Source organism: Cydia strobilella, chromosome 3 (assembly GCF_947568885.1).
Source record: "Cydia strobilella chromosome 3, ilCydStro3.1, whole genome shotgun sequence".
Classification (NCBI taxonomy): domain Eukaryota; kingdom Metazoa; phylum Arthropoda; class Insecta; order Lepidoptera; family Tortricidae; genus Cydia; species Cydia strobilella.
The window spans coordinates 22,470,063-22,482,990 of NC_086043.1; the positions used below are offsets into that span (position 1 = coordinate 22,470,063).

Sequence of the window (12,928 nt, forward strand, 5' to 3'; positions counted from 1 at the left end):
TCTTGTGTTTGACTTTCCTCGTTCGAAATGAAAAGTAGAGTGTTTAACTGGGGTAAAAGTAAACATCTCAGTCATCTCACCTTCGAACTATTGGATTGGCGATCTCACTTTCCAGCCTTAGTTAACAATCTACTATTTCCATCGTATTTTCTCGGAAACGTTCGTATTTGTCATGCTACTTCAGCTTCAGCTTCAGCATTTGCTCCATACAAAAATACCGGTATTATTACGTTCTTTTTCGTTCTTTTGTTTATAATTTCATTTTTAATGGGACGTTTTAATAATGCAAAATTGTTTCCTAAATACATGATTCAGTCCTACGTAATGAGCATAAAAAAATTCAAAATAATGGGACATTTCGGGGTTTTAAAAATATACCGGTTCCGAGCCCTGCTTCAGTCAACCTCAGTAGTTTTTGTACCGAGACTGACTAAAATAGCAGAACAGGTTTGTACGTTTCCGTGAAAATACGATGGAAAATAACTATGCACTACATTAAGAAAATACTTAGTATTAAACTTACACCTTTAGGTACGCAAAAAATACAAAATGATCAAAATCCCTTTTTTTGCACTTTTCATTATGATCACGTCACCAACGTAATCCATTTATATATGGCCTAATAAATTACTAATATTATTATTTTAAAACGACAAACTTATAAAATCATATGATAAGCCTCAACCCTAATAAAAAACAATTGTACCCCTATCTCCAAAGTAATTGAATTAATATAAAAATGTAAATTACATTACAGTACGAAAATAAGACTAATTTGAATACATTGAAAGTTATTTATCGACAATATGATAATATACAGGAGGGATCTTCATCCGTATACAAGATCGTGGCAACGCATAATAGGACAAAAAACGTGACCGAATATGTATATGAAATTGCTTGAAATGAGGTCTTAGAGAGTTACGAGCTCATTCGCTGAAAAAATAAATATAAAGTAACGGGAACAATGTGGAAAATTAAATCTCTATATATTGTGTAAATACTCGTAGAAAGGGACGGTTTCATACAAATACCTAAATTGAATTGTTTCATAGCTAGAAATCAAACTTACTGAAATATACAGAAGAAAACCGGCCAAGTGCGAGTCGGACTCGCGTTCCAAGGGTTCCGTACAATTTTTAACAATGTATTTTTTTATGTGAAACGTGAGTGAAATGTCTTTAAAAAACCCGTGCTATATCGTTCAGATATCATTTTGATGTCAGTGTACGTTCGAATTAGCCTGTGATTCTATTAACCACCACATCTATACACACGGCGCTTTAAAAGAAAGATAGGATTTTTACTGATTTGACGACATAGCCCTATGAGCGTAGCTTAACAGTTAAGTGAGTTACAATTCCCATAAAAATACAACGCCTACGCGCTACGGCGTAGCGAACGTAGCGTTGTTTGGCGTAGAACGGAGATCATAAGCATCATTCGAACTTTACAAATCTCAATTTGATTTGAGCAGGAGCCCGATTCAGATTTAAACATTCGTTACGGTTTTTTATACGACCTTAAAGGTCGATCAAGGTTAATGCATGCGAAATGGAGTGAATGTCGTGCGTAAGATGCGCTCTAATAATCAAATCCATCAAAACCAGTTGTTTTTAGGGTTCCGTACCTCAAAAGGAAAAAACGGAACCCTTATAGGATCACTCGTGCGTCTGTCTGTCTGTCTGTCTGTCTGTCACAACCTATTTTCTCCGAAACTACTGGACCAATTAAGTTGAAATTTGGTATAAATATGTAAGTTTGTGACCCAAAGACGGACATGTAACGTAAACAAATGAATTTTAAACACCGGGGCCACTTTTGGGGGGTTAATGAGAAAATTAAAAAATAAAGTTTTTCAAACTATATCGTGTTATATATTAAATGAAAGAGCTCATTGTGAGAATCTCAAATATTTTTTTTTAATAATTTTAGGATAAACAATTTAGAAGTTATTCAAGAAAATAGGCAAAAAATGACCATTCCCCCTTTATCTCCGAAACTACAGGGTCTAAAATTTTGAAAAAAAAAATACAGAAAATAGATCTTTACCTATAGATTACAGAAAAACCTATTAGAAATTGCAGTCAAGCGTGAGTCGGACTTAATTACTTAGTTTTTGATCCGACCCCTACGGGTTTTTTAAAGACATTTCACTCACGTTTCACATAAAAAATACATTGTCTAAATTGGGTAATGTACGGAACCCTTGGAACGCGAGTCCGACTCGCACTTGGCCGGGTTTTTTTATAGCCTAGTGTGTCCCACTGCTGGGCAAAGGCCTTCCCTCTTTCCCGCCACTTGGCTCTGTCCAATTCACATTCCCGCCACTCTAGCTCCACACAGAAAGTATCGAGGTCGTCCCGCCATCTCCGTTTGAGTCTGCCTCTGCCCCGAGATCCATCCTGTGGGATCCAGTCCGTGGTTGGCCCAGCGTTCTGGGTGCATTCGGCATTAATCTAATTTAACCAGTTTTTAAATTAGATAAATTGTTAAATAGGTATCAACCTCCTGTTTGAGATTGAATTTTTTCTCGAGGATACGGTAGGTTTAAGTAAACAACTGAAAGAGTTTTGTAGTTGACTCGACAATTTTTGCATTTTAATTACTTACCTATAACAGGCATGGCTTACTCCGCGATTTCGTCGAGTCGCTACAAGTACATGCGGCCTACACCAATTTTGGTGTCTAGCCATAGTAATTGCAGGGCACCGCTATGGACGGACGCCTGCTCGCGCTTGCGCCACCTAGCGGTCATATCTGTCGTAATAGACGCGTTTTGGTAGAGTGAACCTTCTGTACCTGGTACTATTATTTGTTCTGTGCCTATAAGTAAAATGTCCTAGTCTCTCCATGCTCAACAAATTACACCTCGCTGTCGCCTCGGTTGGCAATGACTTAAGGTAACGCTCCAATGTCAACTGCAGCTGCATTACTGTTCCGGCGTCGTCGTTGCCGCCGCGTCGTTCTTCCTTGATGAAATGAGTGATGTTCGCCGCCGCATTACTGCTGCGATTATGACGTTCATTCCGTCACTCATTTGTGGTATTTTCTATAAAAAGGGACCTTATTGTCGATGGCGCTTACGCCATTATAAACGATGCTCCGATATAAATACAATGCCGCGCGCCGCTGTGGGGCGTAAGCGCCACCGACAATAAGGTCCCTTTTCATAGAAAATGCCCCATTTTATCAAAGAAATTATACACTTCATTACGCACTCGGACGGAATTGTAGATTAATAAGAAAACCAAGAGAAACCTATAAGAAATCAATCCCCACTATCAAATGACCAATCACTACAGAACTCCGATCCACCTAAAACTAAACAGACTTAACCGCCATTTTCCAGTCATTCTAAATTGAACCTTCTGTTGTTGCAGGTATGGTGGTGAATGGGTTCGTGAACGTGGTCATCACGACTATTGAGAAGAGGTTCGGGCTGAGGTCAATGCAGACGGGAGTTATAGCTGGAGGGTAAGGTTTATGAAAAATCCCTAAATGATTAATATAGGTAGTAAAAGTGGAAAAAATACTGCCTTGGGTGAGACTTGCTCAGCTGGCAGAGCGCTGGAGTATCGATCCAGAGGACATGAGTTCAAGTCTCACCCAGTAATTTTTCCACTTTTGAATTTATTCTAAGCTTAATATATAGCATCGTTCGCAGAAGTTTCTGCTTGTTAAAAATTAAAAATTGTGGTATTTTCTATAAAAAGGGACCTTATTGTCGATGGCGCTTACGCCATTATATAAATACAATGCTGCGCGACGCTATGCGGCGTAAGCGACATTGACAATAAGGTCTCTTTTCATAGAAAATGCCCCAATTTAGTTAGTAGGTACAGTTACAGTTCATAAATATGTATACATTTCTTCACCTTACTCTAAATATTGCAAGAAGGTGAAAAATTCAACTGTACTTAGGTTAAAAACTTAGCTAAAAATCAACTTGCATGTACAGTTTACAAAAACGAATTATAGTCATTTTGTGTAATACCTAACTAGATAGCTAAGATAGCAAATTTATTTTTTGCCAGTGCTAATTTTGGCCTGTCTAACAGCATCTAGACTTTACTGAAACTGTAAGGAACGAAGTGCACAACCCGTCACCGTACGTCCCCGTACCCGTCCCCGTACCCGTACCCATACTAATAACCATACCCGTACCTATATCCACACCTACACCCATACACACTCATTGCATTTTCTAACTGTCATTTCGTTCCCAGGTACGACATGGCATCATTCATCTGCCTAGCCCCCGTCACCTACCTGGGCGGGCGGCAGGGCGCCTCCAAGCCCCGCTGGCTGGGCTGGGGCGCCCTCATCATGGGCGCCGGCTCGCTCATGTTCGCCCTACCGCACTTCCTGGTGCCCCCCTACAGGGCCGCCCACAGGGAGCGACTAGACATTTGCCATGGAAATAGTACTGTGGTGAGTTTCTGGAGGCCAACACGAGGCATGATGTAGATGTCTTGTTCCCATTCGCCCGTGCGCCTCTCATTTGACTGTGAATTCTGTGTGCATTGCATCTCTGTGATGTTTTGTCTATCTACCCGAAGCGTCAGTAATGAACTAGTGTCCACTGAGTACGGTCGTTTGCCTTATCGCCACTTAACCTATACCTATATATAACATTCTGGCGACGAGGATGGCGAATTTTATCGGTTGATTACAAATCACAGGACTGGCAAATTTTTCACAGTCGACTCAGCCAATTTTTGTTATTGAATAGTGTAAGTGATGATGCAAAAAAGTGCGCGGTGTTGCTAACTCATTTCTCCGAGGAATCGTATCTCACATGAACCAGATTTCAGTCTAAAATACATTGTTTAAACCCCCTTCAAATATCCCTCATAAGTTCGCCTTTGTACTTTTTACTAATTGTATGTTGTTGTACTAATACTACTTAAACCCTACTTAATACAATGGGTTTCCATAAAAAGAACTATTTCAAGTCGTCTTTTCCTTGACAGTCATCGTACCTCTGCGAAGAAAGCGGGCCATCTGAAGGCGGGTCCTGGGCGGTGGCCATCTTCGTTTTCGCACAACTGCTGCATGGCGCTGGTGCCACGCCGCTGTTCACTCTGGGAGTAACTTATATTGATGAGAACGTTTCGAAGAAGATGTCATCGGTGTACCTTGGTGAGTGATATTTCTCGAGTCTCCTTTCTTTCACAGTCATCCTATCTTTTCGAGGATTGAGGACCAGCTGAAGGCGGGTCCTGGGCGGTGGCCATCTTCGTTTTCGCACAACTGCTGCACGGCGCTGGTGCCACGCCGCTGTTCACTCTGGGGCTTACTTACATTGATGAGAACGTTTCGAAGAAAATGTCATCGGTGTATCTTGGTAAGTGATATTTCTCGAGTCTCCTCTCTTTCACAGTCATCCTATCTTTTCGAGGATTGAGGACCAGCTGAAGGCGGGTCCTGGGCGGTGGCCATCTTCGTTTTGGCACAACTGCTGCACGGTGCATGTGCCACGCCGTACCTTACCGTTAGTTTATTTAACCGCCTCCCTCTTTTGTGCTGTTTTTAGGATTCTGTACCCAAATGGTAAAAACGGGACCCTATTACTAAGACACCGCTGTTCGTCTGTCTGTCCGTCTGTTTATCACCAGGCTGTATCTCATGAACCGTGATAGCTATAGACAGTTAAAATTTTCACTGATGACAACCTATAACAACAAATACTAAAAACAGAATAAAATTAATATTGAAGTGGGGCTCCCATACAACAAACGTGATTTTTTAGCCGTTTTTTTGGGTAATGGTTTTTTGCGTTTCGTGCACAAGTCCGACTTGCACTTGGCCGGTTTTTTAATCAGCAAAAAACAGTGATAACTTGGAGTGACATACTTACTGTTCCTTGATTTTAAATAATACACAACAGTATTTGACCGTTACCATCGCACACATTTAACTCGTATTAAAAGCTCAAAACAATTATCCTAAAGACGCCCCATAACCATAACATAACCATATTAACCATAACCGTCCATAACGCACGCACTGCGAGCAGCGAACACAGGAACGCACTCAGATCGCTCTTACAGGCGTGATAAGTGGTATGCAGTACGTTTGTGGAATGAGTAAACTTTAAATGGGTATTTATATTAACTTTGTGAAGGGTGCTAGGATGAAGTCATACATTTTTAATGGAAAAATGTATTAAAGCTCGTTTTATTTTAAGCAGACATACAGTCCGTGCACGGGTTAAGGGTCCCTGGGAAGCTCGGTTCTCCATACAAACGTAGTTCCGCTCTCATTTTAAAACGACTAGCTAGATTGCTCTGAAACTTTGTACTGGGTGCTAGTACTAGTGTAAGATAGTATGTTTCTCTCTGTCCATGTTTGAAATGAGACAGTCCTTTGACAAACTATATTTAGAGGTCTTCAGATTTCACATTGGATGCGGATCCGCATGCCGCTCCAGTGTGCAAGCGAAACATCTCTGTATACGTGCACTATTTCGCTCACACACCGGAGCAGCATCAATATGAAAACTTTGTTAGTCTGTGTCTATTAATACTGGCATAAATGTAGTGTTGGTCAATAGGAAGCGTGCATTGATTGACGGCTGAAACTAATCGCCGTGCAAGCGGATATGCATCCACTGTTTTGTTTTAGGGTTGGCGAGCTCGATATTGTTGTTATTATAAGTTGTATTGCAGTAGGGTAAACTCGCATCAAAGATAGATATAACTCCGTAATAGATGGATACAGTCTAAGGAAAAAACGTGCCTCGAAAATCAAGAAAATTTGATTCTCGTTCAGAGGGCGCTACTAGTTTTGGCCTACAGTCGTATAGATGGCGTTGACGGTTTCGTTTGTTATTTAACAATTTTAACGCATATCAGTGAAAGAACATGGGTCAAAATCATAAAAATAATTAATGCAAATAAAAAAAATCATTTATCTATATTTAAACACATTCTATCGTATTTTTATAAATCTTCATTTTTAGTTTTAAAGTGTGTCGACAGATGGCAGTGAATTTACTGGGGTTACAAAATTTACTATGACAGTACCGCTCTAGTATAAGTTACTCTATGCTCGCATTATTTGGTGACACGCCTAATTCGGTGATACAAGTTTTGAAGCATGACACCGAGGAAAGCTAGTGAATTAGGGCCTTTTAAATGGGCCTCACCGAAGCCGTGAAGCCTTGAGGTCCCATTTAAAAGGCCCTAATTCAATAGCATTCCTGGGTGTTATGCTTCAAAATTTGTATCACCGAATTAGGCGTGTCACCAAATAATGCAAGTTTACCCTACCCAGGTCTCATAGCTAAACAAATTAAATGTAACGTATTGTATTACTCGTACCCGTAGAGGATATAACCAAACGGAGACGTCACGTCTGTAATTTTCTGTACAAAAAAGTCTGCCGATTTTTGCGGGGGAGGGGAACGTCAAATGTATACGTAAGGTAAAAATAGCCATGTCAGATAAACGTCAGTCCATACATTGTGTATGACCATTGGCCGACTATTTTCAACAGAGGGGAATGCCTGTTAATGGCTCCGTTTGGTTATATCCTCTAAGCTCGTACCTAGGAATAAACATACTGATTGATGATTATATTCCAATTTAATGACATCGTAATATGGTCGACCATTTTCGTCTGAAATAAGAGTGGCATCAAATTTTCAAAAAAATTACGCGTATAATTTTTTTAAGTATTATTTTTCTGGTGAAAGAAATGCTTTATCGGCCGGTTTAAGTAATAAGTTGGCCTTTGCAGTTTGTATTTATTTTGCTATGATATGATGGTAAATAAAACTAGTCTTGTGTACAATAAAATGTTGCAAAAGACGAGCTATCATTATACCAAGACAGTTAAGTTTTCTGGACTAAATAAACTGTAAGTTTAAGTCATCTTCGTGCCAGTGACAACCCTGAATGTTAAATATGGTGGTGTCACCATCCCTAATTGTAGTGAATTAAATCAGACCCTCAAGACCACACTGATACGTCTATTTCAGAATGAGGCTATTTTGTTCGCTGTATTATATACTAGCTTTTGATCGCGACTTCGTCTGCGTGGACTTAGTAACAGCAGCTAAAGTAAGTGTAGCGCCTGGAAAAATTCTCATAGCAAACATTCAATTTGAGCATATTATGCACACAAATTAGCAGGCACTTCATTAATTATCTCAATTCCACCCCGCTTTTCACCCTCTTAAGGGATGATTTTCGGGACAAAAACTATCCTATGTCCTTCCCCGGGACTCAAACTATCTCTACGCTAAATTTCAACTAAATCGGTATAGCGGTTTAAGCGTGAAGAGGTAACACACAGACAGACAGACTTTCGCATTTATAATATTAGTATGGATTATGACACATCATAACATATGTTTACCTACTTATTAAAAAAAAAAGTGAAATGTTTAGTATTTCAGGGGGCGGGCACAGATAGGAATACATCGCCAGTTCAGTTACCTAGTCCTAAAAATTTTGCCTGAGTAAAAAATAACAAAGATATTGTTTTATAAGGATTATGTGCCTTATAAAATATCCTACAAGCTTCTTCAAAAACAAACTTTACTCTTCACACACTAAGAGCGTTCAAATGCATTTCGCACATTCACCCTACGTCACACCTAAAAGGCGCGTTCCATTACTAGCGTGGTACCATTCATGGTGGAGGGCCCTTGAGTTCGAGTATCGAGAGTGCAGGTTTGTTACACTACCAGATATACTAGGCTATATCTTAGTCTTACTAGCCATGAGTCGTATTTCTTATCCGTTCTCATTTATGTCACACCTAAAAGGCGCGTTCCATTACTAGGGTGATGGTACCATTCATGGTGGAGGGGCCTTGAGTTCGAGTATCGAGAGTGCAGGTTTGCTATACTACCAGATATACCAGGCTATATCTTAGTCTTACTAGCCATGAGTCGTATTTCTTATCCGTTCTCATTTATGTCACACCTAAAAGGCGCGTTCCATTACTAGCGTGATACCATTCATGGTGGAGGGCCCTTAATTGAGTTCGAGTATCGAGAGTGCAGATTTGTTATACTACCAGATATACTAGGCTATATCTTAGTCCTACTTAGGTACGACTGGTCATTCCTTATCCGTTCCTATTTATGTCACACCTAAAAGGCGCGTTCCATTACTAGCGTGGTACCAATCCTAATAAGTCCCTGGTGGCAAGCTCGGCCGAATTGCACCTTCCCATACAAACGTAGTTCCGCTCTCATTTTAAAACTACGTGTTGGTTTGTAATGAAACTTTGCACATACAATGACATGAGGTGTATATATAGGTCTTAAATTAGTTTATATAGCTCCAGTTTATAAAACAAACGAAATAGAGCAAAAACAAGTTTCGTATGAAAAACTTAGATGTATTTTTTCACTATTGTATCTGAAGCTACATAAACTAATTACAGACATAGATATACCTCATCCTATTGTAAGTACAAAGTTTCAGAGCAATCTAGCTAGTCGTTTTAAAATGAGAGCGAAACTACGTTTGTATGGAGAACCGAGCTTGCCGGGGACCCTTAACGATACAAACGATGGTAGTTTTTATCGTGGTGGTATTAAAAGTATTGTTAAAAGTACAACAGCCTTTTACCTTTCCCTAGGTGAAAATAAATTGTATGGCGAGTGAACCAACGTCAAATCTACATAATATTCAGGTTTCATCATCCATATATCCAAACATACAAAACTTTCACATTGCAAAAGTATTCGTATATTCATGCTCAAGTCACCTACAATTCCTGTCCCTTATCTCAAATTGTTTGGTGTAGCGCCAAATTGTGTCTGGAGGCATCTAGAGCCAATAGATCCTAATCCAATACTTTATTTTTCCTGTCTCAGATTTGTTTCTGACATTTTAGAGCGACCGTTTTTAGGGTTCCGTAGCCAAATGGCAAAAAACGGAACCCTTATAGATTCGTCATGTCTGTCTGTCTGTCCGTCCGTATGTCACAGCCACTTTTCTCTGAAACTATAAGAACTATACTGTTGAAACTTGGTAAGTAGATGTATTCTGTGAACGGCATTAAGATTTTCATACAAAAATAGAAAAAAACAATAAATTTTGGGGGTTCCCCATACTTGGAACTGAAACTCAAAACAAATTTTTTCATCAAACTCATACGTGTACATCTATGGATAGGTCTTCAAAAATGATATTGAGGTTTCTAATATAAATTTTTTTCTAAACTGAATAGTTTGCCCGAGAGACACTTCCAAAGTGGTAAAATGTGTGTCCCCCCCCCTGTAACTTCTTAAATAAGAGAATGATAAAACTGAAAAAAATATATGATATACATTACCATGCAAACTTCCACCGAAAATTGGTTTGAACGAGATCTAGTAAGTAGTTTTTTTTTTATACGAGTACATCATAAATCGTAAACCGCAATTTACCTTTCACTCACGTTTCACATAAAAAATACATTGTTAAAATTATGTAATGTGCGGAAACCTCGGTGCGCGAGTCCGACTCGCATTTGGCCGGTTTTTTTAAATCCATACTAATATTATAAATGCGAAAGTCTGTATGTGTGTTACTTCTTCACGCTTAAACCGCTGAACCGATTTAGTTGAAATTTGGCATAGAGATAGTTTGAGTCCCAGAGAAGGAAATAAGATAGTCTTTATCCCGAAAATCATCTCTTAAGAGATTAGTATTCAACCAAATCACACTTCGTGGGAAAGTCAAAGCTAAATACCTAGATAGAAGAATTTTTTTGTTCAATCTTGCAGTTGGCTGTTGAACATAGTAAACAAATTCTATAAGTTATGGATGGTATAGAAAGGATCGCAATCTATTATGGCAGAATTGTTGTAAAAGTGACCGCGTTAAGCTTTAAATAATAGTTCCTAATCTCTCCGGTGGCGCTAGTTAGGCTCTGGGACATGAGTATAACATGAACCATATAAGGCAACAAATAACCCGACCAAATTACGTAGGATGTTTTTGGTAGTATTTCGGTGTATGGTGGCGCCGCCTAATTACTGTTTTTTGATGGACACTTTTCATACATAGAGATTTGGCTCCTTTATACAGTCTCCATGTGCATGGCATTTGAAATGTCACCCTTTCTATACAAATATGTTTATAATGACACTTCCTCACTTTGTACTCTCAAGGAGCCCACTGATTGTCAGTCCGCCGGACGATATCAGCCTGTCAGTTAGAACAAAAATTTGACAGTTCCGAACAACTGACAGGCCTATATCGTCCGGCGGACTGGTAATGAGTAATGTCCTAATGTCCAATCAATATCAAATGATGAAAGTTCTAATGCTGTTCTATACAATGTGATTGTTTGCGCTGCAAACATGGACGCCGTTTGTTCTACATTATTATTCATATCCATACATTATTCATTGCGATTCATCCCGTTTGTCATTTTAGTGGTAATTCTAATCATTAGACGGAAATGTGGGGGTTTATTTGATATGATGTTTTTGCAAGCTATTGTTTAATTCACGCGTTAAGCAGGTACATAATGAGCTTTACACTTTTCTATATAATTTATTATAAAAACATTTAAGGTGGGGCTACGAGCGATACGCCCGCCGTAGTAATTAGGTACTAGGGAATGCAATTACCGGCCAAACATCATAACCGGTTTCGGTTACGGTTATGCCCGAAAAATAACCGATAATCGTTTAGAATCGGTACGGTTATTTCCGACAAAAAATTATAAATTTACAATCAAGTAATTAAAAAATATTACGAAAATAAAAAGGTACAGCCATAGTATTGGGGAATGTGAGTATAAGTCTTCTTTTTTTAGTAAAACACTCAAACTACAGTAACAGTAAAAGTACCAGTAACAGTAACAGTACAGTAAAAGTAAAACTACAATATTCAATCAAAATATTTCATAAGTAAATTATGTACATTTTCGTTATTAAATGACACGAATGACAAATTATAGTCAAAGGCGTAACGAAAAAAAAAGAAAACAAAAATTGTAGTCATTAGAAGATCAATTCATAGAATTTATGTCATAATTAAATAACCGTCACCGGTTATTCGAGTTTCCAATAATCGGTTACGAAATTTTGTCAAAATAATCGGTTATAGCCGATTTGTTATTATAGCGGCAACAGATATACATCATCTGTGAAAATTTCAACTTCATGGTTCATGAGATACAGCCTGGTGACAGACGGACAGACAGCGGACTCTTAGTAATAGGGTCCCGTTTTTACCCTTTGGGTACGGAACCCTCGGTGGGCGAATCCGACTCGCACTTGTACGGCTTTTTCATGTTATGTCAGAATACTCATATAAAAGTCAAAACAACTTAAAGAGTCTGTACATGGAGACTGTATAAAGAGCCAAATCTCTATGTCTGAAAAGTGTGTCCATCAAAAAACAGTAATTAGGCGGCGCCACCATACACCGAAATACTACCAAAAACAACCTTCGTAATTTGGTCGGGTTATTTGTTGCCTTATATGATTCATGTTATACTCATGTCCCAGAGCCTAACTAGCGCCACCGGAGAGATTAGGAACTATTATTTAAAGCTTAACGCGGTCACTTTTACAACAATTCTGCCACAAGAGATTGCGATCCTTTCTATACCATCCATAAGTCTGTACTTATAGCAAAAAAGCGTGAAATAAAAGCACAGTAAAGCTTTCATGACACGAAGATCTTAACCCGGCTTTTAGCTGTAAAAACACGCTGCGTTTCGTTTGCGCCATTTAAGACGTTCACCGCGCCATTTACTTAAGGGTCTCCGGCAAGCTCGGTTCTCCATACAAACGTAGTTCCGCTCTCATTTTAAAACGACTAGCTAGATTGCTCTGAAACTTTGTACTTACAATCATCATCATTCGCTTGCCCTTGTCCCATTCACTTGGGGTCGGCGCAGCATGTCTTTTTCTTCCATACATCTCTGTCACCCGTCATCTCATTATTCACTTTATACTTAC

General features: G+C 39.1%; 1 protein-coding gene across 1 annotated transcript in view; it reads left to right on the forward strand.

The window, feature by feature from the left end:
• The window catches only part of LOC134756149 (solute carrier organic anion transporter family member 4A1-like), a 92,844-nt gene that overhangs the window by 64,280 nt on the left and 15,636 nt on the right, over nt 1–12,928 (forward strand). The window contains exons 4-6 of the mRNA XM_063692979.1: nt 3,384–3,477; nt 4,230–4,434; nt 4,977–5,145. Coding sequence (XP_063549049.1) covers nt 3,384–3,477; nt 4,230–4,434; nt 4,977–5,145 — 468 coding nt within the window. The remainder of the gene's footprint in view (nt 1–3,383; nt 3,478–4,229; nt 4,435–4,976; nt 5,146–12,928) is intronic.